At 46.8% G+C, this 23,463-nt stretch overlaps 4 protein-coding genes, 1 long non-coding RNA gene and 1 pseudogene across 7 annotated transcripts; 5 read left to right on the forward strand and 1 right to left on the reverse strand.

The window, feature by feature from the left end:
- Nucleotides 1–1,174: 1,174 nt before the first annotated feature.
- Nucleotides 1,175–5,813, forward strand: LOC117861184 (methionine aminopeptidase 2B). Of its 2 annotated transcripts, none has more exons than XM_072294413.1 (13): nt 1,175–1,496; nt 2,294–2,343; nt 2,848–2,974; nt 3,102–3,138; nt 3,220–3,327; nt 3,540–3,639; nt 3,738–3,883; nt 3,975–4,066; nt 4,188–4,282; nt 4,593–4,689; nt 4,796–4,939; nt 5,136–5,353; nt 5,437–5,813. In XM_072294413.1, exons 1-13 carry the CDS (start codon nt 1,190–1,192, stop codon nt 5,545–5,547), a joined length of 1,632 nt encoding a protein of 543 aa, XP_072150514.1. In that variant the 5' UTR covers nt 1,175–1,189; the 3' UTR covers nt 5,548–5,813. The 2 variants fall into 2 exon arrangements, with proteins under 2 accessions (XP_072150514.1, XP_034600590.1); XM_034744699.2 differs by having other exon boundaries at nt 1,357–1,496; nt 2,247–2,343.
- A 78-nt stretch (nt 5,814–5,891) lies between these two features.
- LOC117861185 (uncharacterized) lies at nt 5,892–7,237 on the reverse strand. The gene is made up of 2 exons (XR_004641713.2): nt 6,358–7,237; nt 5,892–6,252 (listed from the first exon to the last, which is right to left on the reverse strand). It is a non-coding gene; the product is annotated as an uncharacterized lncRNA (long non-coding RNA).
- Nucleotides 7,238–9,709: 2,472 nt separating this feature from the next.
- On the forward strand, nt 9,710–13,412 carry LOC117859893 (uncharacterized). 2 transcript variants are annotated; one of them, XM_034743089.2, is made up of 3 exons: nt 9,710–10,450; nt 10,552–12,733; nt 12,840–13,412. In XM_034743089.2, exons 1-3 carry the CDS (start codon nt 10,436–10,438, stop codon nt 13,181–13,183), a joined length of 2,541 nt encoding a protein of 846 aa, XP_034598980.1. In that variant the 5' UTR covers nt 9,710–10,435; the 3' UTR covers nt 13,184–13,412. The 2 variants fall into 2 exon arrangements, with proteins under 2 accessions (XP_034598980.1, XP_034598979.1); XM_034743088.2 differs by having other exon boundaries at nt 9,711–12,733.
- Nucleotides 13,413–15,832: 2,420 nt separating this feature from the next.
- On the forward strand, nt 15,833–17,376 carry LOC117861701 (BTB/POZ and MATH domain-containing protein 3). The gene is made up of 3 exons (XM_034745255.1): nt 15,833–15,932; nt 16,487–16,866; nt 16,948–17,376. Exons 1-3 carry the CDS (start codon nt 15,833–15,835, stop codon nt 17,374–17,376), a joined length of 909 nt encoding a protein of 302 aa, XP_034601146.1.
- A 3,228-nt stretch (nt 17,377–20,604) lies between these two features.
- Nucleotides 20,605–21,543, forward strand: LOC140223168 (uncharacterized; annotated as a pseudogene).
- Nucleotides 21,544–21,743: 200 nt separating this feature from the next.
- Nucleotides 21,744–22,534, forward strand: LOC117861702 (uncharacterized). The gene has a single exon (XM_034745256.2). The coding sequence runs from the start codon at nt 21,749–21,751 to the stop codon at nt 22,388–22,390; it is 642 nt and encodes a 213-aa protein (XP_034601147.1). The 5' UTR covers nt 21,744–21,748; the 3' UTR covers nt 22,391–22,534.
- Nucleotides 22,535–23,463: the final 929 nt, after the last annotated feature.

A 23,463-nucleotide genomic window follows, 5' to 3' on the forward strand; every position in this document is an offset into this window, starting at 1 on the left:
GGTGTCCGTTAACAATGACATTTGTAATTGGCGTCAATATAAAGCCTCTTACTAATATCGAGTCATTTGTGTAACGGGTGTTAGTAATGATCCGTTGCGACCTCTATGCTTATTAGTAATGGTCCATACTAACGTCCGCTACTAGTAGTGTCATTTGTAGCGGATTCTACTTATATAAGGTATATAGATTCATTTGTGACTATGGCATCCTTTATATTGTTTTTTTATTTTCTCTGTGTTTATCCTTTGGAAATTTTAATATTAGATTAGCAAGCCCTCTGCCAATTGAGTATTTGTTGGTCATTCTAATTAAAAAAAGCTCGGGAGAAATAGCTCGGATCATGTAACAGGCCTACCTACATTGATCCATTATTTGATCATCCTACAAAGGTTGATCTGTCTGTCGGCTATGTATAGGTAGTGTGCAGGCAAGGACTTGTCAAGCGATTGTGACAGCAACCAAAAATTCAGATGGACTTGTATTCATGCCATCGTATTTAACATGCATGCAGCTGCACTTTGGGACAGATTTCCATGTTGAATTTCGCGCGCTACAAACCATGAAATCTCGTGGACAAATTGAGATTTCGATGGCGACACTGCAGGACCTTTCAGTTCTTGCGTGTCTAAGTTTTTCACTAAAGCATCTCCAGTTATGAGGAAAATTCCTTTTATGGAAATGAGCGGTAGTATCTGGTAGCACAGTCGGTGCCGTATGCGCCTACAGTTCAGTGTCTATTTGACGATTGTGCTGGATTAATGGTACCATCCATTTTCTGCGTGTTGAATGATCAGACAGTCACATCAAATGTATGCGACTGGAAACAACCGTTCAAGTCCGTACGTGCCTAGTTTTCTACAGTTTTTCCAATCTCCACCATTTTCCGCGATCGTACGCGTGGTGCCATGTAAGTAAGTATGTGACTGGTGCGGCACGTATCTTTGTACTATATCTGTACCTAGTAGTATTAAAATATATAAAAAAGTAAAAAACATAACTTCGGATGTTATTATCCAAACCTTGATAATTTTAGAAACAAAACACAAAAACATTTTAAATAAAAAATCGAAAGAGAAAAAGAAAGAGTAAATAATAAAAGTGGATATTCCGAAATAGAATTCTGAAAAAGGAAAAACCCTGCTCCTCGACTTCCCCCACGTAGTTGCAAGGTAATTACACACCTGTGCCATGGGGACAAAACAGCCGACTCCCTTCTCTCCCCTGTCCCCCACCCTCCGCGCCCCCTCCCGTCCCGCCTCAGGGACGACTAGGGTTTGGCCACCGCCGCCCACCAGCTGGCCCCGCCGCCGCCGTTCCAGGGGAGGGGGGCCGTCGCCCTCCTTTTGTCTCCCGCGCCCGTCACCTGCTGGGTCCCGTCGCCCGCCCACGAAATCCCCAAGCTGCACAGTAACTGAGGCCGTCGGAGGTTACTGGGTGGGAGCTGCCCGCCCCGGACGACTCGCTCGCTGCCTGCGGGGAACTGGCCGATTCCGAGGTAGGCCCCCGCGTGATTGCAAATCCAATTGGTGTCTGTGCCGTGTGATGCTCTGGAACGGGATGTGAATTTGATTGATGTATGTACATGGTGTGTGACGCAGCTGCATGACTGCATGTTTTTCCTCAAATCGCGCAATTGTGAATGTAGCATCAGGTGGACCTTGTTTCGTTTTTAGGATATATCTGTTGATAATGAATATTTGTGGTATATTGACATAACGTATATCAGTAATTGGGATGCGGTGTATCGCATCTATGAACCTAGTTGGCTAGTTGAACAAACAATTCATTTGTGTAACACGAGTCAAACAGAGGTAGTACAGGTAATTCCAGTACAATCCTCTGTTTCATGACTCAGGTGAAGCCGATTTGCCAAGCGATTTTATAAAGTGCTTTTGCTCCACTGGAGCTGCTTCACTAGTGGATCTTGCAAGTTTATCCAAATGGATACGCTATTGTTCAGTTAGAATTGGTTGCTGATACAAGCTAGCTGTAGAGTATAACTTGTATAAGTTCTATAATACTCGCACTAAACTTCAGATGAGGCAGCTGGCTCTGTATTAAGTATATTAGCTTGAATGTCCCTTTCCTGAAGTGATATCCACTATGCTGTCTCTCATCTAGCTTGCCAGCTGATTGCCAAAACTTGCTAGGTAAACAAACAAATGAAAAAAAACGAATTCAACAAAGGTTTTCATACAGTTGTGATACTTTGGCGCATACGGTTTTATTGATTCTGCACATTCAGGTTTGAACCTGCTTTAAAAGTATACAGTATGGCTGCGGTTGGTGCAGCAACCAAGGAGATGGAGGCATTGCATGTTGGACAAAATGATGAAATAAAAGTAAGTAGCTGCAGCAGTTCCTTTGTTTTCCATGCCCCATGCAATGAATCACTTAAGCTGTTTCTACAAAAAGGAGAGTGCATTTTCTTTGGCATCTATTTGAGAACTGGGGGATTATTCTGTTTACAGAGTTGGTCCTGTTCTAGTCATGACAACTGGCTGTTGTTCCTGCATACACATGTTTAATGCATTATTTGCCTATTCATTTGTTCCATGTTGCTATTATGCTTTATCTGAATTTGCCATTTTAAGTAATGACCAAAATTTCCTAATAATGGTCACTGAACTTTTGACTAGAGAATGTGGGTAGCTTTTCCAGAACTCAATTTGAAAGCGAAATGATTAGAAGACTTTTTTTGAGGGCAAATGATTAGAAGACTTGAATATAACAACTATTACTGTTACATGGGTTGTGGATTATTATATGGCATATTTCTCTTGCGTTACCCTTGCTTTGCTGTAGTTTTTATTTCATAGTAATAAGCATCCATTTTTCTTTTGCAGGAGAATCTGATTAAACAGGACAAAGTTGCAAGTAGCACTAGTGCAGTTCTTGCATCTAAGTCCTCACCACCAGAGGATGATGATGATGAAGCACAAGCTGATGGTCCATCTCAAGATGGAGCACCAGGTGACAACTCTGCCTTGCATGTTCTCTTTGCCAAATTTCTCATATAAAGCTGAAGCTTATTCTGTAATATCTAGCATTTGGGGTGAGGTTAGTCTAACAACTGTCTTTTGAAATGGGTATTCTTCAGAAGCTGTAAAGAAGAAAAAGAAGAAAAACAAATCCAAGTGAGTTCTGCTGTTGAGTTGAACCATACTTTTCTTGTTTGGTCGTTTTCATTTGACAAGGATGATTCGTGTCTTCCATAGAAAGAAGAAGGACCCCCTTCAGCAGACAGATCCTCCATCAATACCTGTCGACGAGCTTTTCCCTTCAGATGACTTTCCTGAGGGTGAAATCCAACAATATAAGGATGAGTAAGTGCAAGTCTATCACCAGTAGTTGAAGTTCCATTGAATTAAACTATCCCATGTGCCATGTGAGCATATGCTGGGTCTATTGTCGTATCAAATCCTTTACATCTGGAATGTATTGGGGAGAAAAGATTTTGTTCCATCTTTTTAAGTTTGGCAGTTCTGAACTATTATAATGAACTACTGGTAAATACTTACAAATCTGTACTATTCAGTAATTTATGGAGAACAACTAGCGAGGAAAAGAGGGAGCTGGAACGACTGCAAAAGCCAATGTACAACTCTGTTCGCCGAGCAGCAGAAGTTCATAGACAGGTTTAAAATATACTCTGCAATTTATTTGCAGCGCAGTTTTGTTCTATAATCTATATGTTGTTGGTTGCAATTCTACAGTGTATATTCTTATTTGCTAGGTGCGGAAATATATGAGGAGCATCATAAAGCCTGGAATGTTAATGGTTGATCTATGTGAAACATTGGAAAACATGGTCCGGAAACTTATTAAGGAGAATGGACTGCAGGCTGGCATTGCCTTTCCAACTGGATGCTCCTTGAATTGGTATTGTGTTCTATAGTTTTCAGTTAGTTTGATATATTTCTATTGTTTTCTGAGTCTTCATTAATTGATGGAAGAAAAATGCAATTCTTAGGGTTGCAGCTCACTGGACTCCAAATGCGGGTGACAAAACTGTACTACAATATGATGATGTGATGAAGCTGGATTTTGGAACACATATAGATGGTCCGTCAATTGTTTTGCTCTATTTTATTGTATTTGGTTATTTGTTGGACTACCTGTGGTGGTTCCTGGTCAATTTGTCATTCTATTTTAATTGCAAACGCTAACTTTGTATTTGTTCCAGGGTACATTGTTGATTGTGCATTTACCATTGCATTCAATCCTATGTATGATCCACTGCTTCAAGCAACGAGAGATGCCACAAATACTGGGATCAAGGTAATTTTGACTTGTTTCTCTGCACTCTGTAGGCGCTGTTCATGCCATTTTCCTGTAGTGCTCTGCTTGATTTTACAAAAGTGTGTTCTTTTGCCCAAGTGTAACACATTCATGTATTCTTTGGATACTGATTTCCACTATATAATTATAGTATGTGTAGGCATCTCTCTAGGTGCTAATGTATAATTTGTCTAGAATAATTTGAATTTCTCCTGTTAGTGGTCTGGTATATGTGGTTATCTGAAATTGTTTCTTCTGTTATAGCATGCATGCATTGAACATCAATAATGATGTGATTACTTCATTTCAGGAAGCTGGAATAGATGCACGGCTTTGTGATGTTGGTGCTGCAATCCAAGAAGTAATGGAGTCATATGAGGTTGAAATCAATGGAAAAGTTTTCCAAGGTAATGTAAAGCAGTCAGATACAGCTTCTGATTTTACAATCTGCGAAAATAATGTAAAGTGAAAAAGGAACTGATAATTCAAACTACTTTTTTGCTTGTGTGATAGTAAAAAGTGTTCGAAACCTCAATGGACATAGCATTGGGCCATATCAAATCCATGCTGGGAAATCAGTTCCGATAGTGAAAGGTGGAGAACAAACAAAAATGGAGGAGGGGGAGTTCTATGCCATTGAAACTTTTGGATCTACTGGTATGTTACTCTTTTGCAGCTTGAACTCACAGATAGAAATATATATGAGTAGTGTCATATATGTCATATTTGTTTTGCCAAAAAAGAGTCACTTGGTCACTTATATAAGTAGAATGACCCTTGGCTGTACAGCATAAATTATTGTCCCTACTCAGGACAAGGCTTCAAAACTTGATATGCTTCATGATGTTTGCAGGAAAGGGATTTGTCAGGGAGGACTTGGAATGCAGCCATTACATGAAGAACTTTGACGTTGGACATGTGCCTTTGCGGTTAGCAAAGGCTAAGCAACTACTTGGGACCATCAACAACAACTTTGGAACGCTCGCCTTCTGCCGCCGGTACTTGGACCGCCTCGGCGAGACTAAGTACCTCATGGCTCTGAAAAATCTCTGCGATAATGGTATCATCCAGGTAGATGAACAACTCCATCTCCACCCCATCGTCCAACCCCCGTCACTGTCGTGGTTATTCACCGTCTTCCTTTTTGTCCACAGCCGTACCCTCCCCTGTGCGATGTGAGAGGGAGCTACGTCTCGCAGTTTGAGCACACCATCCTACTCCGGCCGACCTGCAAAGAGGTGATTTCCAGAGGCGATGACTACTGATGGAGGCTGCAGCTGTTCCTTTGTACTGGTTGTTTACGTTAACGAAGTACACACCGTTTTTGCGCAATCTGTGTACCATCTGTTTACGCACCAAAGGAAATATCACAGTGGGGTAAACAATCTGGCACGGTGGCACCTTAGTCAAATGTTTTGATTTTGGAACTTGTTTTACGTTGGTCTAGAATTGCGACCCCGTTGGGTAACCTTGATAACGAACATCACCTGGGAGAACTAATACCATGTTTTGGAACATGGATTTTACTGCATTGTTGGACCTAGCATAAAAGGTTCTGTTGTTTTTTTAGCAGCTGTTGCGTATTAACCGATATAACCACTAGAATACAATTATCAAATCGGAATGTTGATATAGATAGGAAAACAGGACCTGCATGTATTTGCCACGCAAAGAGAAGCAGCTAAAATGCTGCTGCCCCTGAAGAAAGTGCAACAGGATCGGCCATATTTGGTGCGGACGGCATCAATTGAAGTTGCTCAACCGCTGCAAAAGAAGCTGACTTGCTCTGGTTGCTCTTGGCTGACGAAATGAACACGCCATTCAGGTTCAGAGTTGCCTGGCTCAATTCGTCTGCGGCAGCAGAGTATCCCATCCCATGAATCATTCTTGGTTCATGTGTGGCCTTGAAAACAAAATAGCAGTTCTGAACTTCCACCCAAGGGTCATGTATCCGAAATCCTAGACATTGTCTGCATGAGAAAGTTCAAAAAACAAAATGATATAGTATGACCTCTATAACACAAGAATCAGAGGGCGAATGATGCAATGCTTTTGAGTAAATTTCACGAACCTACCAATATTTCGAGAGTATCCCCCCTTTAAGGCAAAGCATCGAACATGTAGCGCGCAGACGTCCAAATCGCACGGACAAGCGGAGATGATGGCATTCGCAATTGGCATCACCATCGTGGCACATTGCCTGCATGATTACGGAGTTCATAGCCCGCATCAGAGCATCTCCTCGGTGAGCTATAGCCTCCATGGATTCTCAGCTTCTCTGGCCATTGCCGAGCTGACGCCAGTCCGCGCCACCGCCGGCGCTGCCGCTAGTTCTTCTCTACGGGGGACGCTCTGCGGGCCGGAGGAAGCGTCAGGGAGCGTGGAATCGGTAGAGGGGAGCGCGGGACGGACGTCGGCAAGGCCAGCGGCAGTCGGCGGGCGGCAGCGCAGCGCAGCGCCGCCGGATGCCATTGCCGCCGGCACCGAATGTTTTGCGGAACAGCCCCTGTTCGTTGCAAATACCCCCACGATTTGGATCGCGAGGAATCGTCGCGATCCGGTTATTCGCAAATTACCTCCCGGGTTTTTACAAACAACCTCCTAATTTGGATATTCGCGATCCGATTATTTACAAATTACCCCTTTACAAATAGGCACCTGGATCGCGATCCAAATATTTTGCAAATTGCCCCCCGTCTTGGTATGTCTTCCTGGCTAGCTGTCCACGGAAGGCCGCCGCCGCCGCCGTGCTCCCGGCCGGAATCGGGAAGCTCCGACGTCACCCTCTCAAGCCCCAGCACAAGCGCTCCGATCCGTTCCTCTCTGGCTCCCTCCGCAAAGGCTTCCGGCGCAAGCTTCGTCGGCAGCCGGGGACTCGAGATGAGCGGGCAGCCGCGGCTTGAGCTCGCGCGGAGGCCGGGAATGTCCTTCGCGGGCCACAGGTGCCACCGCATTGGCTCCTGCACGGCGGCAACCCACGCGGCTGCCGGAACCACGGCCGCGGCAGTCGTTGTCAGGATCACCAATGTTTGAATGAGGATGGCCATTCAGTTTCGTCAGAGCTTGTCGTCTCCCTGCTGGCGACGTCTGTGTCGGGTAGATTCCGTGAACCTGTTCTCCAACTCAGTGATTGCAGATGCAGCTGCTATCCCTACCAATTCCTTCTCGTGTTCGCTTTCCCAGTTCTTGTTCCTGTGATTTCACGCATGATTGCGATGCCCTTTTGCTTGTTCTTGTTATCCCAGTACAGTTTAGTGCTGAACCAGTACTTGTTCGATATGGGCGACTCTCCACAGGTGTGGTGACAAAATTCAAGGACAAATTTACGCTGATCTGGAAGCATCAAGTGGACAAAAGGTAAACCATTGAACTACTTCTGAAGGTTTGTTGGTTATCCATAGTCGTCAATTTTATATCTCGATAGTTTTCTCCCTGAAAATCGATTAACACACCTGTTTTGGCATATGACGAGAAATATAAATCAAAATTACAGGCCTGATTGTATCTGTTGTGTATGATGTTTTTTCTCCCTCCTAGATGATTTTCTCTTGCATTCAAAAGGCAATGGAAAACAGGATTTCAACGGTTCAACCGCTAATTACAAAGAACAAAGTTGATAAATTCCCCTGAAAATCACTCTGATTTTTGGTTGATATATATGGCATCTGCACGTCTTCATTTGAGCATTGCTTCCACTGTCAGTCCACCCGAGGTGAGGAACATCAAGCATCTTATCCACCAATAGAGAGATACTATAAATATAAAATGATCCATTTGTTGGCCACAGAATATCCTTTGCGTGAATCTTTTCATGTTTCTCCACACCAGCCCCTGACAACGAATAGCATTTCTTAGCTTCCATATGCTCCAACATGAAGTGACCGTACACATAAGAGCTATTTTTTTTTCTCTATCACTGATCCACCAGAGGGCCATGAATTTGAAATCCTAGCCAATATCTGTATAACAAAGTTCAGAAAAAAAAAGGGCCAAACCTGAGCTGCGACGCAAAATTTCAAAGAACGAATGATGCATGCTTTTCATTCCAAACAGATCAGAAATGTTTTATCAGAAATTGTTCTTTTATTGATAAATTGCTGCTTGTTCATCTTGAGATGATGTATGAGTTCTAGGAGGGATAGATAACTTCCAAACTGCTAGAGAGTACATAGGTATAATCCTCCAAAATGTAACAACAAAGTATTAAAATTGATATGGACTCATAAACTGGTTATCGTGGATGCTAAGTTGGAGGATTCCAATAAACTGGTTAACCAGGATTTACAGGAGTGAATTCATCACAAGAATGTCAAATATGGCTTGACACTGCATTAAAAGAACAGTATCCGTATATTGTTATTCAGAGACTAATCAAGTATGGCTTGGCACTGCATTAAACTTAAAAAAACAAGGCAGATGATATATCGCAACACAACAATTGAGTTAGCATGCTTAAACAGTAGCAGCCTCAGGAGTGATGACCTTGAGGAGAGGGGAGCCAACTTGTAGTTAAGTTCAAGGTAGTACGATGTAACAACAGATGGTTTCTAAAATTTACCTCAACATATGCTTTCCAAGCAGCTTTCCAACACATGGGCTTTAGACCATTCCCAAAGAATGGTCTAAAGTCCATAACAAGTCCACCGGGACTAATAGGCTGGGCTAAGTGGCGTGGCAACACGTGCTATTTTCTAGTTTGAGCATCTAAATTTGCTGTGTTATGATTGTTGGACATTAGCAAAAGGATTTGTAGCTCTAGAAAATTGCCAAAATTACTTCAAGTGAAACTTTATCGTGTAGTTTTGGTGACATCGGTGCTGCGCAATTAACTCTATGATTTTGGGGTGAAAATGTTTAAAAGCGATATTGTGGTTATTACATTCAGGGGGCGTTTGGTTCCCTTTGCTTATTTTTAGCACGTGTCATATCGAATGTTTAGATACTAATTAGGAGTATTAAACGTAGACTATTTACAAAACCCATTACATAAGTGGAGGCTAAACGGCGAGACGAATCTATTAAGCCTAATTAATCCATCATTAGCAAATGTTTACTGTAGCAATACATTGTCAAATCATGGACTAATTAGGTTTAATAGATTCGTCTCGCCGTTTAGCCTCCACTTATGTAATGGGTTTTGTAAATAGTCTACGTTTAATACTCCTAATTAGTATCTAAACATTCGATGTGACGGGTGCTAAAAATAAGTCAGAGGAACCAAACACCCCCTCAGTCAAAAGGGCCGGTTCCATATTATAAGTCATTTTAGCTTTGTTCTAAAAGAAGTTTAACCAAATTTATAGAAAAAATGCTCAAATATCTATAACACCAAACTAGTTTCACTAGTAGACTTTGAAATATATTTTCATTGTGTATTTATTTGATATTGTAAATACTAATATATTTTTTCTATAAATTTTGTCAAAGTTAGATAAGTTTAATTTAGGACAAAGCTAAAACCACCTTTTAATTTGGAACTGAAGTAGTAGTATATCATGCTTCTAAGTCGCCATGTTTTGGAGTCCAAAGATCTAAAAATTTCCGTTCAAGCTTTATTCCTTTCTATAACTGGAACGTGTAGCTTTCCTTCCTATCACTATCTTGACTACTAATTACTGCTTACTATTCCTGGTAAACATGTATGCAATTATTCTTTAAACAGAACTATCTGAAAATATCAAAGTTCACCGAAACTCTTGGTTGAATAGTGCACTGCTGGCAAGCAGAGCAGAGAAAATTCCATGGACCACATTTTTCTTACACATCTTTGTTTCTTTCTCGTGGCACTTGTCATCCACCTATGGGTCACCCCAACTGGTCTGCAGAGCAAGTCAGCATTTAGTCCAAGACTGCATAATTTTCAGTACTGGCAACCAATGATTAATAGCGGAGCCTACACACCACGGGATACCAAAAAAGAAAAGGAAAAAAAAACACTTCTCAGGCGTGGAGAGATGGATCATCATGTACTCATCTTCCTTCTCGTGTCTTACCTACTCATCTTCCTGTCCAATCCTTTTCCAATCCTAGCTGCAGGATCGACCAACAAATCCGAGATCGACAGGCATGCCCTCCTCAACTTCAAGCTAGGCATCGTCGATCCCCTTGGTGCCTTGAGCTCATGGCGCAAAGACCTCCACTTCTGCCGCTGGAATGGGGTCATGTGTGGTAAGGCTCATCCATTCCGCGTTGTTGCACTGAAGCTGAACTCACTACGGCTGTCTGGGCAATTACCATCTTCTCTTGCTAACCTTACTTCAATAACACAGTTAGAGCTTGGACATAATTCATTCAGCGGACCCATCCCTGAGGAGTTGGCCACACTTCCTAAACTCCAGGATCTGATTCTTGCAAGTAACATGCTTGAAGGTAAGATCCCAGAGTCACTAGGTAACACAAGTAGGTCTCTCAGCTATGTCAACCTTGCAGACAACATCCTCAGTGGAGGTATCCCCTATTCCTTGGCAACTAGCTCATCACTCACTGCGCTCATCCTTGCAAATAACAATCTCAGTGGAGGTATACCCCATTCCTTGGCAACTAGCTCATCACTCACTAGGCTAGACCTGGCAGTGAACAGATTATCAGGGATGATACCTGCTAGTCTGTTCAATGGATCGTCTCAACTTGCCTTTGTTAATCTTGGATGGAATTTATTCTCTGGGCCTATTCCAGATTTTCATAGTATGGTAGCTCTGCAAAATCTCAGCCTCTCAGGGAACAACCTTTTAGGAAGCATACCTGCATCGCTAGGAAATGTTTCTTCCCTTATTGGAATATACCTTGATTCAAACAACTTAGGTGGATCGATTCCAGAAACCCTAAGTCAAATTAAGAACCTTAGCTTGCTGGTTTTACGTGGAAACAACCTACTGGGGCAAGTCCCATCCCAGCTTTATAACATCTCATCCCTCGTTCGCCTTGACTTGAGCCAGAATAACCTTACAGGATCCATTCCGGCATCACTAGCTAATTCATCAAAGTTACAAATGATCGATCTCTCCAGAAACTCAATCTCCGGAGAAATTCCTTCAAGCATTTGGAATCTTAGAAACCTGGTAGTTCTAAGATTATCCCAGAACAAATTGTCCGGTCAAATCACACCTGCAGTAGGTAACCTTCGGCGGTTATCCCAGCTTAATCTTGATAGCAACAGTTTGAGTGGAAACATACCGGCAAGTTTAGGACAGTGCAAGCAATTGACCATGCTGAACTTGTCTGTTAACAATCTTGAGGGACACATACCAACTCAACTGCTAAATATAACTACCCTTGTGAGTTTGGACTTGTCGAGAAACGATCTTATTGGATCAATACCACAACAAACTGGTATGATCAATCTTGCCATTCTAAATATTTCATACAATCAGTTGTCTGGAAAAATTCCTCTTTCGTTAGGCCAATGTCTCGTTCTCTCCTTTCTCCACATGGAAAACAACCAGCTGGATGGCGTTATTCCTCAATCTTTCATGAACCTGAAAGCCATCCAGCAGATTGATCTTTCTCATAACAGCATAACAGGACAAATTCCAGATTTTTTCAATAGTTTCACTGCATTGGAGGACCTTGATTTATCTTTCAACAACTTTGAGGGGCCTGTTCCGACCAGTGGCTACTTCCGTAATGGCAGTGTAGTAGATTTGTATGGCAACACTAAGCTATGTGCAAGTGTCTCCATGTTTGCATTGCCGATTTGCCCCACAACATCAACAGTACTGAAGAAAAGGCACCTCATCAACACTCGCTTATTGCTAATAGTAGCTCCACCAATCGCTATTGCCTTTTTCTCGTTCTTAAGCTGTATGATCACACTTCTGAAGAAAAGAACACACACAGCATCAATTTACAAGGGGACCATGAAGAAGGTATCCTATGGTGACATCCTCAAGGCTACCAATTGGCTCTCTCCTGTCAACAAGATCAGCTCAAGCCGCACTAGTTCTATCTACATTGGCAGATTTGAGTTTGAGACAGATCTCGTGGCCATCAAAGTGTTCCATCTTGACGAGCATGGTTCACTAAACAACTTCCTTATGGAATGTGAAGTGCTCAGAAACACCCGGCATCGCAATCTTATGAAACCAGTGACCTTATGCTCAACAGTGGACTTGGATAACAACGAGTTCAAAGCTATAGTTTTTGATTTCATGGCTAATGGAAGCTTGGACATGTGGGTGCACCCAAAGTTATACCAAAACAGCCCCAAGAGAGGTTTAAGCTTGGGTCAGAGGATAAGAATAGCTATGGATGTTGCTTCGGCTTTGGACTACATGCACAACCAACTCACACCACCTCTAGTTCACTGCGATTTGAAGCCAGCTAATGTTCTTTTGGATTACGATATGACGGCTCGAGTTGGTGATTTTGGATCTGCAAAGTTTCTATCTTTGGGTCTCAGTAGTCCAGAAGGTTTTGTTGCTATAGGAGGAACTATTGGATATATCGCACCTGGTGAGTCCACCTTTGCTTTATGTTTCATGACATGATATTTTTCTTTTTGTTAACATGGAATAGTTTTATTCTTTTGAGATGTAACATGGAATAGTTGCGTGTGCAGAGTACGGAATGGGGTATAAAATCTCAACTGGGTGTGATGTGTACAGTTTCGGTGTGTTGCTGCTAGAAATGCTCACCGGAAAGCGACCCACTGATACAATGTTCATCGATGGCATGAACCTTCACAAGCTGGTGAGCTCAGCATATCCAAATGGACTTCCTGAGGTTTTAGATCCCTACATGTGCCAGGAGGGAGACCGTGCATTTGCATCATCAACACTACAGGGCTATCTGATACCATTGGTTGAAGTTGCCCTCTCATGTTCTATGGAACTACCCAAAGATCGACCAGTAATGCATGATATTTGTGCCAAAATATTTGAGATCGGCGAGTCATTCCTCTAGTCCTGGTGAAATACTTGGACCGTATTGAACAAATTTTGGGCAATGTGATCTTCTAGGGAAGTAAGAACTACAACATGTGGCTAGCTGCGGACTATGGTTGTGTACATTAATCCTGCTCGATTTCGATTCAGAGTTCAGGTGCGGATATTGCTAGTTGGCGTACGATCAATATCTTCTTGTGATGTTTCATTCCCAGTCCTAAGAAAATAATGCTTGTTTGTGATGCCAACAGCAATATTGCTTGGTTGCGATGCCGACAATGCATTAAAAAAATTGAAGAAATTTTAATGCGAACAACATGCTATGCCTGTTTCCCTGTCCTAAGAAAAATAAGGAAATGTAACTGTAGTGCGAACAGCCCTTGCTTCAGGCTTCAACTATTTTTTTTTAAAGAACCACGCACACAGGATAGTGCGTGTTTAATTGATACAGCAGAATATACAAGATTACAATCCTGGGAGGCTATATGCAGGAAAAGAAAAGGAAAGGAAAACAAAAAGACTTGCCCGGTTGGATTGGGACATTAACACGGGTCACCACTCAAACTCAAAAATGCCACACCCGACCGGTTGGATTGGGACGTCAACGCGGCCTCCTCACTCCACTCACCACGATGGCACCCACCAACATTCACGCTCATATATTTGTCGAAACCTCCAGGCGTGGCCCTATGTTGATGGGGAACCGATAGAAACAGACTGCACCGCACCGAGAAAGCCACCGCCATGCAGGACCCTCTGCCGTAGTGTCGCTGCAACACCACGCTCCACCTGATGGGGTGATACCACTGAATCCATACCTCTCGCAGGCTGCCTCGCAATCGCCACCACGATAACACAACGTGCGGGAGTCTCGCCACATCCGCCGTTGGACTCCACCTCGCTCTCGTCGCCTCGAAGAAACACCGCACGCGGGGACCTGCCTCGCCCGCCACAGTACTCCACGTCATGGATCCGTTTCTTTTGTTACCATCAGAGTGGTGAGCAATATTGCCCCCCTCTACCAGATCCCCATCGATCAACCAAGCCGCCGCCGTAGGTCGACTTCGCCTTGTTGCTTCACCCACACAAAAGCCTCCACCGTCGAGTTAGCAAACTAGAGAAGTCGCTTGCACCGCCTTGCGATGATGTACCGCACCGGGTAGCCCAGCCAAGCTGATCAACCCGTCGCGGTCCGCTGTAAGCCTAGTTGTCCCACGATGTCGTTGCCACAAGCGCCGTCTTCCAACGCAGTCCCACGCCACTCTAACCGTTGCCAAACAACGCCAGCCACCGCGGTCCGCTGCAAGCCACCAAGCCGACAACCATGCGACAACCCCTGACCACCGCCATATCTGCGAACGCCTCCACATGGCCTCCTCAATACCCATCTAGCTTTCCACGCGGTGGGAATGCTGCCACCAGCTACGGCCACCCATGACAAATGGACCAGCAATGGCACGAACTGAGATGGGTCTCTAGAGATGACGCCTCCAAGGAGGGCACTACGCCAATGGCGCCGCCGTCGCTCGTCCAGGATCTGGACAGGGTTTTCACCTAGAGGACCTCGTGCAGCAAGGTTGTAGCTCAGACATGACGTCCCCAACAGGGAGAACGATGCCCTAGGGTGTCACCATCATCTCCGCTAGCAAACGCCGACGAGGGCTTTCGTCCGGAGCATCCCAACTCTTACTGCACGCTCACAGCTCGGCACTCCCAAACCATCATCACGGCAACCCATCTGAGGCGGCGTTGCCGCCGCACATCCACCCACCATGCCGCTGTGTCTCCACCTCCGCTTGCTCACCGCCGCGTCTCCACGCAGCACACCAGACCCCTACACCTCACAGCCTCCTCCACGCCGCGCGAGCCTCCACCAGAGCTCCGCCACCTTCATCTTCCATCGCCACCTCTGCAAACTCCTCAAACCGAGGAGAGGTGGCCCAACGATGCCCGTAGCCTGACCTCGGTGCCGCCAGCGTGCCCCTACGCCAGGTGTCCTTGCTGCGCCTCTAGGCGTCGCTGGCACACCTTGCACAGGCCACCCCGGTCGCAGCACCACGTGGCCGCCATTGAAGGCACAGAAGCTGCTGTGTCCCGGCATGTCGCTCGCCCCACTTGGCCACTGTCACGTAGCCACGCGCTGGACCGGCCACCATCGCTGGCCGGTCCACTCCTTCCCCTGCGTGGTGCTACCTCATCTCCACGCCCGGAGCCGGCCTTCGCGAGCCGCGCCGCTCAACACTTCGCGCATGTGCCCGTCGCCGGTCCGATGCGCCGCTGCCACCACACATGACATGCCCCACGATGCTGACTCCGGCTATCGCAGCACCGTTGTCTAGGGCAGCCGCCATGCTGCTGTCGCTGTCGTCATCCGCAGCACCGCGCCCAGAGCGGCCTCCTCCCAGGATAGGCGTCAGGGCGCTGCCAGTCGGACCACCCTAGCCACCACCTCCGCTGCAGCCACAGCGGCCTCGGCAGCAGCGGCCAACGCCAGAGCGTGCTCCATGTTGTCGGCCTTCTCGTCGTCCTCATCATCAGTCGCCTCCCGACCGTTCTTTCGGCGGCTCCCCACCATCGCCGCCCTCGTTGCTCGCCTTTGCTGAGCAGTAGCACATCCAGCTCCTCCACCAGTCGTGGCCTTCTCCTCGCCAACGCCAGGAAGGCCTCCATGGCCGCAGCCTACTCTCGTCGCGCCGGGATGGGCCTGGGGTGGCGGATCTGGGCCTCTTGCCACTGCATGCCGTGCCGCTTGCCCGAGGCCTTCGCAGGCCTGCAGCCCCCTTCTCCGCGCAAATCAGGCACCGGGATGGCCGGATTCAGCCACCAGGGTGCCGGATCCGCCGCCCCTCACTGCCACCGTCATCCTGGCCGACGGAGCTACTCCGCACAATCCCCGCCTAGTACTGGCGCGCACAGCCCGAGTGAGGAAGATGCCCCGCTGCCACCATCCTAGGGGCCCCCGCGGGCTTTCGGCAGCCCCTCCAGCGGCGACAGGGGAGGGGAGGGGAGGAGAGGGAGGGGACGGCGAAGGCCAAGGTCGCGGGCGCCGCCCGTGTCATCCAGCGGGGACGACGCGGGGGTGTGCCCATTCAGTTTCATCCACTTCAATGTGCACTGTGCAGACGTGTCCTGCTGGTGCTTGGGCTTGATATCACGAAGAACATCATGTACTCGTGCGCTTTTGTAAAAATTCAGAAAAACACCATGAACTTTTCTGTAAAAATTGAACCAAGAAAAGCGTCCAATTGAACGTACACGGCGCCGCCGCCCACCGTCCGCGGCGTGCACCAGTTCGAGATCATCGGCTACAGACTCATCAAAGGCCTCTCCCCGGGCGAGTACGTCCGGTCCGGCGCCTTCGTCGTCGGCGGCTACCGGTGGTCCGTGCGCTTCTACCCCGGCGGCTTCTCGCCGCCGCACCGCGCGCACGTGTCGGCGTTCCTCAAGATCACAACCAACAGCGCGAGGGCGTGGGCGCGCTTCGACCTCCGCCTGCTCGACCGCGCCACGGGGCTGTCGCGCTCCGTGCACCGCGCTGCGGCGCCCGTCGTCTTCGACTACTCGGCGGCGCACAAGAAGTGCAAGGGCAAGCGCGGCGCCCGCGCGTTCATGCCGCGGGCCGAGCTCGAGGCGTCGCCGTACCTGCGCGGCGACCGCCTCACGATCGAGTGCGTCGTCGATGTCGTCGTCGCCGCCGGCGAGGCCGTCGCTCCGCCTCCGCGCCGGCTCAGGGCGCCGCCGCCGGACCTGTCGAAGCATCTCGGCGACCTGCTGGATCAGCAGGACCTGGCGGACATCGCGTTCCAGGTCGGAGGAGAGGTGTTCCGTGCACACAAGGTCGTGCTCGCGACGCGGTCGCCGGTGTTCATGGCGGAGCTCTACGGAGGGATGAAGGAGAAGGGGATGGAGCGCATCGCCATCGACGACGTGCAACCGTTGGTGTTCGGAGCTCTGATCCGTTTCGTGTACACGGATGTGTTGGTGCTCCCTGGTGACCTGGAAGGAGATGACTGCAAGGAGATGGTGAGGCATCTCCTTGAGGCGGCGGATCGATACGGCGTGGAGCGGCTGAAGCTGGTATGTGAGAGCATCCTGTGCAGGAGCCTCGACGGGAACACGGTGGAGACGACGCTCGCCTTGGCTGATCAACACTACTGCAAGGCACTGAAAGATGTCTGCGTTCAGTTTATGTCTCTGGGATTAGAAGGATGATGGCAGAATCGTATATTGAGGCAGATTATCTCTTGTGAACCAAATATGAAATTATGTAGTGCAATCCTTATCTATCATGAAATGTCTTGTTCCTTGGCATGTGTCAATTTCAATTTCTATAATGTTTGTTTTGACAAAAACTCGAGATTTATATATGTCCAAACCTCAAATGAAAAATTTGTTTTGAGGTTGCTTAATCTTCTTGGCTCGCCTAACTTGTCTTAGTCATTCCCACATTACAAACCCCTCGGATAGAATCTGAGAATAAAACTCAGAATAAAAAAAGGACGCGGCTAATTTACGGCAAGTCTAGTTTACGATTATTTAATGGAAATTGCTTCCCCCTTTTGGCCTTTCACCTGTGCCGCGGTGCTAGAAAAGAAAAGCAGGTTTGGCCTTTCACCCGCACACAAATTGAACCACCTAGAAACATACAGCAGCAAAATAAACTGCGCAGGACCAAAACAGAAGGCACAGGCAGACTTTCGTGTGAAAATACATCAACCTGATATGCAAAAATTGGGGTTTATAATAGGCTATTTACACAAACAGATAGCCTCCACCCCTCCCCTAAATCCAAAAATACATCACAGGCAAAACTGAACATGACTCATGGTGCTGCACAAAGCATCTCAGAGAAGAAAAACTAACAGCATATTATCACAAATGCACATACTTGCATATTTGCATATGTGACGAGCTCCTTTCAGGACCTGCCATACAATGAGAAAAAAGAGGACCATATCAGCGTCCAACACATAATAAAATGGCAAACAAACAAAAGAAATATGTTGGATGAGGTGAAGAACTTGTGTGTCATAATAATAAGCAGAGACACTCCAAAAATAAAAGTTCGTCACCAATTGCCTAGGCAAATGCATTGGTTTGCTTGTTCGTAGCTAAAAAATTCCCTAACTAAAAGTATTACTTTGCCTAACTAATAACAGTGATTGACCTAAGAATAATACTTTGGAGTAGCTAGAAGTAACAACATTAACTAACAAAAAACCATGTCACTGCCTAATGAAACCATGCTATTGCCTAATGAAAACCATATTATAACCTAACGAAACCATATTATTGCCTAATGAAAAATATGCTGTGCCATTTATTTCAACAGATTTCCTCACTATCTTGAATGTAAATTCAGAAGCAAGGATGCAAAAATCCTAGGGGAACTCATAACAGTCTGTGTGTGATAGTTGTGTATTATAATCGCAATGTAGTGGTGGCTAGATGCTTTATTTTCCTTAAGTAGCATGAAACATGATGGCTGATTGCCCAATTAATCATGGGTCTAATACAATAATTAACCAAGATGTCGTATAAATGGAAAATATAGCACAAAGTGAGCATTAGAGTATCAGGATTAGCCATCAACCTGTCAATTCACGTTTTCCTTCAGGACTTTCAGCATCACCCAGTAAATTTAAAAAGATCACTATAATTTGCGTGCAGAAAAGAAGTAGACATATTGACATCAACGAGATAGTTTCGACCTTTGATCAAATGTCTTTAGCAAGACTGCAGAAGCACATTGATGTAGCATTTCTAGTTAGTCCTATGAGGCTAGATAGGATTAAAAGCAATAAAAAAACAAATGAAAAAAATATGTCTTTCTCAATTTCCAACAAGAAACTTGACTAACCAAATGGACCAGATCCCATGAAGGGTTGTGCTTCATCAACTACACCACCTTATTGTTGATCCTGCAAAATTCCAAATAAGCAAATGTAAGGACATAACCAAACAGAAAGAAACTCAGCAGCATTTGCTAATAAGCTTGTTGAACTACTGAAACAATAATGGATCGCATAAGGCAAAAACTCGACCTGAAACCATGCGATTGCACGTCGACAGAGAAAAGGAGAATCAACAAACTTTGTACGGGAATTATGGTATCATCAGGACATAGCCACCTCCCGAAGCACCATCCACTGATATCGTACAAAGAAGTATCCCACTAGGCCCTTGTTTAGTTCACCCCCAACTTTCAACTTTGGCACTATGCAAAAAGAAGATTCCCCATCACATCAAACTTGCGGTACATGCATGGAGTACTAAATGTAGATGAAATTAAAAACTAATTGCACAGTTTTGTTGTACTTTGCGAGACGAATCTTTTAAGCCTAATTAGTCAATGTTTGGATAATAATTCACAAATACAAACGAAACGCTACAGTATGCTACAGTGCTGGCACAATAATTTTGACACTCCAAATTTTGGCAACTAAACAAGGCCAGCTAGATTGATCCAAAGATGAGTTCATGACAAGCATCATCATAAACTAAAAACAGCAGAAATCAAGCATTTTGTGTTTTGGTTTTATTTTAGACATATTTATGGCAAAAAATGCTATTAGACAACATTTTTGCCCACATAGGAATTTTTTGATGCGTGCGGAGCCCAGCATGCCAGTGTCCCAAGCAACTTAATTCCTAGCATTTCATATGCTATGCTAGTAATTCAACACAACAGTTACAGTAAGCAACTTTATGGGAACCTCATAAGTTTTGAAAAATTGTGAGCATGCCATCTAAACATACACAAAAAAAAAATCTTCACGCCTCATCCTCTAGCATCAAAGGCATGGATGGGCTGCATTCTCATTGGCTTTGTGTGAGCTGCTTTGCACCAAGCAGGAATGGAATCAGTATAAAAAATGGCAGATCACTAGATCCCACGAATTGCAAAATCAAAATACAAAAATGGCTAGCTGAAATAAGTAATTTGCTTGTTGATTTGGCATCAGTTGCCTATAAAATGGCGCTCACAAAAAATGATTCAGTAAGAAAAAATGGCAAATCATCGTAATGTGGAAAAATGCTCAAACTAAGACACAGAAACGCTAAACTAAAAATGATTGAACTGCTTGTTGATTTAACATAATTAAGTTGCCTATAAATAAAATCTTTAGGCTCGCCTTTGTGCCATTGTGTGGTTGACAACAGTGCTTTGCCCAATTCAGAACGGAACCTTTTTGTCCTAATTGAGATAATACTTTGCGTGAGTGGTGACAATTCTTTTACTTGATTGAGATAGTGTTTTTGCCTAATTGAGATAGTACTTTGCCTAAACAATAACAGTTCTTTTGATTAATTGAGAATAGTATTTGTGCCTGATGAAAACAGTAGATTGAAATCCCCTTGTTGCTACCTTCTTATTATTTACATATGAGAAAATAAACACAGATCCTATGAAAACAATGGCAAGTACCAAGTAGCTATATGATTGTAGAAAAGACCGCCGCACTCCGCTTCCCTGACGTCACCGCGGGGTACCTGGGCTCCTGCGACGACTGGCTGCTCTTCGACGGCGTAGGCGACGCCGGCGGCGACGGGTACCTGCTCGCGAACCCGTTCTCCGGGGACACCGTGCGACTCCCGGGCCTGTCCCGCGTCCGCTTCGACGTCGGGGACGGCACGGCGCTCGCGTGGCGCGGCATCACCGACGACTTGAGAGCCCCCACCGGGACGACCGTGCGCAAGCTTGTCATGTGCCCGGGCGGCCGAGTCGTCGCCGCCGTGGTCGGCGACGGGCGGCTCGGCAAGATCGCGATGTGCCGCGCCGGCGCGGGCTCCTCCTGGGTGGTCAGCGGCCACGATGCGTGGAGGGGGATCACGGACATCGCGTTCTACGACGGCAAGGTGTGCGCCGTCGAGGACACCGGCGAGCTCTTCGCCATGCCTACCGGCGAGGACGGCCGCACCGGCGAGCCGACGGTGGCCTGGGCCAGGCGCGTCATCAAGGCCTCCCACGCTGTGCCGGCGAGACGGCGCAAGAAGGCGCCACCACCGGCGACGCAGTACCTGTTCGTGTCCGGCGGCAGGCTGCTGATGATCCACAGAGCGGTCACGGGAGACGGCGCGACCAAGTTCGCACGTGTTCAAGGCCAACCTCGTCACAGCGCGGTGGTCGGAGGTGACGAGCGTCGGCGACGACACCGCACTCTTCGTCGGCCGGTGGTGCACTCTTGCCCGGCGCGTGTTGGCGTACGAGCTGCCGGGGAACCGGATCCACTTCTTGGACGACGACGCGTTCCCCCGTGGCTGCTCTGACAGCTTCGGCTCCTACAACATGGGGGACGGGAAGACTTACCCGCTCCTGCCGCCGTTGGAGCTTTGCAATGGTGCCGGCGACATGGCTCTTCCCTAGGTAATAAAGATCATGAATTAATACAAGTACCAATAATCATCAACTACTGCGAATCCTTCCGACGTGCTCGGCCTCGTCCTGCGCCGGCTCCGTTCCCGCAAAGACCGTCTCAGTCTCAGCGAGCTCTGCCGCGACTGGTGTGCCTCGTCGCGGCAACATTTGCGCCGGCGACCTCGGGCGCGTGCCCCCACCGTGGCCACAGTGGCGCCTGCGGCCATGGCGTACCTCGTGTTCCCGAACGGGAGGATGTTCAGGTTCCCGGAGCTCACGTCCAGCCTCCCCGACAAGAAGGCCGCCGGCTTCCTCGGCGCGGCGTGCGACGACTGGCTCCTCTTCCACGACGACGGCGGCCTGTTCTGCCTGACGAGCCCCTTCACCGGGAAGACGAGGCTGCTCCCGAGCTTCCACGGTGTACGCGCCCACGAGGGGCCCGTCGAGATCGTCAACGAGCCCGCCCCGAGCCTCCGAGCGGTGACGACGCAGTGGAAGGACGACGAGGCCATGGCCGCGCGGAAGCTGGTGATGTGCCCGGACGGCGGCTTCATCGCGGCCTTCTATGGCGGCGAGCACCTCGCCAAGGTCGCGCTCTGCTCGCTGGAGAGACCTCCTCGTGGTCGCACAGCGCGGGCGAACGGTGGCGGCGGTACGACGACCTTGTGCTCTTCGGCGGCAGGCTCTACGCCGTCACCGCCGGCGAGGACCTCCTCGCGTTCGACGTCGGCACCGGCGAGCCGTTCGTCTCCCGCGTCGAGCGCGTCGTCGAGGGCGACCGGCGCTGCCCGATTGCCGCTACGGTCCGCTACCTCGTCCCCTCCGACGGCGGCGACCTGCTCATGGTGCGGCGGCGGCTCATGGTGAGCCGAGATTTCGGTGCAGGATGACGGGCCCGCGCAGGCGACGTGGCTCTTCCCCACCATGACAAGCTACTGCGAGTGAGATACATTGAAGTACGAGTGAATGGTCAATCTTTTTTCATCAATTTATATTTTTATACGTGATTAGTGCATGCAACTTAATATCACACTATAATCGGAGCCGATATTTCGATGGGTGTAACCATTAAATAAAATGATTTCGAGTAACTTCTGCTTCCATGTGTGAGGCGGTTTCTATTTTCCACGTTTGAGACTGAGGGAGGGTGTTGAAAGATAAACAAATTGGTCAGAGCATGAAATTCACTTTATATACTAATAACGTATATATGCCATTTTTAACTGAAAATTTAAATTAAAGCACATGAGTTTTAAAGGGCTTTAGCACGTCTTACATTTGTGCCAAGATTGGCCTTTTAGGATGCTCATTGCACTTTTTATTGCCTACTTACACATTTTCTTAATTGCATGCATCTAGTTCGTATTAAAATAACAGTAGTTCGTACTATAACAAAATTTTAGAAATTATAATTCTTGTTACTTCCACTTGGTTGTTTTACTAGCATATATAAAATTAGATCTAATTTGAGCCATAAATCTTGTATAGTTATATAGACGCCCCATAAAATCAGATCTAATTTATTTCCATAAAATAAGGCTCCTTTTGGTTGGACTTTCCAACCTACTTTTGCTTTTGCAAAATTCAAAAGGCAATCAAAGGTCCTAAAAGTCACAGATACTTTAGGCCAAAAGTTGCTTTTGCTCTAATACAAAACCAAAAACACCTTCCCCTGCTTTTAGCTGTTTTTGGGTTTGCCCACCTGCCATTGATTATGAAAGATACCGGTTCGTTCTTTTTCTTCTTCTTTTTCCGTTTGCATCTCCGTTGCATGTGGGCTCTCGAGCAGCAATAGAGGAAGCCGGTGAGCGCGAGCCAGCAGAAGCTCCGTCGCGGTGACTGTCGCCTGGAGTGTGGGCTCCGCTGGGGGTGCGGGCTCCACCGTGGGCGTGAGCTTCGCCTGGGGTGGATTGGCCAGCAGGAGGAAGAAGAAAGGGCTG

Source organism: Setaria viridis, chromosome 6 (assembly GCF_005286985.2).
Source record: "Setaria viridis chromosome 6, Setaria_viridis_v4.0, whole genome shotgun sequence".
Lineage (NCBI taxonomy): Eukaryota > Viridiplantae > Streptophyta > Magnoliopsida > Poales > Poaceae > Setaria > Setaria viridis.

Coding starts and splice junctions, on each gene's coding strand:
- LOC117861184 (XM_072294413.1), top strand. CDS start 1,190: ATGGGGACAAAACAGCCGACTCCCTTCTCTCCCCTGTCCCCCACCCTC. Junction 4,690..4,795: donor CAATGGAAAAGTTTTCCAAG/GTAATGTAAAGC, acceptor CTTGTGTGATAG/TAAAAAGTGTTCGAAACCTC. Junction 4,940..5,135: donor TGAAACTTTTGGATCTACTG/GTATGTTACTCT, acceptor TGATGTTTGCAG/GAAAGGGATTTGTCAGGGAG.
- LOC117859893 (XM_034743088.2), top strand. CDS start 10,024: ATGGACCACATTTTTCTTACACATCTTTGTTTCTTTCTCGTGGCACTT. Junction 12,734..12,839: donor TATTGGATATATCGCACCTG/GTGAGTCCACCT, acceptor TTGCGTGTGCAG/AGTACGGAATGGGGTATAAA.
- LOC117861701 (XM_034745255.1), top strand. CDS start 15,833: ATGGCCGCAGCCTACTCTCGTCGCGCCGGGATGGGCCTGGGGTGGCGG. Junction 15,933..16,486: donor CTTGCCCGAGGCCTTCGCAG/GCCTGCAGCCCC, acceptor GACTCATCAAAG/GCCTCTCCCCGGGCGAGTAC. Junction 16,867..16,947: donor TCGTCGTCGCCGCCGGCGAG/GCCGTCGCTCCG, acceptor CTGGATCAGCAG/GACCTGGCGGACATCGCGTT.
- LOC117861702 (XM_034745256.2), top strand. CDS start 21,749: ATGGCGTACCTCGTGTTCCCGAACGGGAGGATGTTCAGGTTCCCGGAG.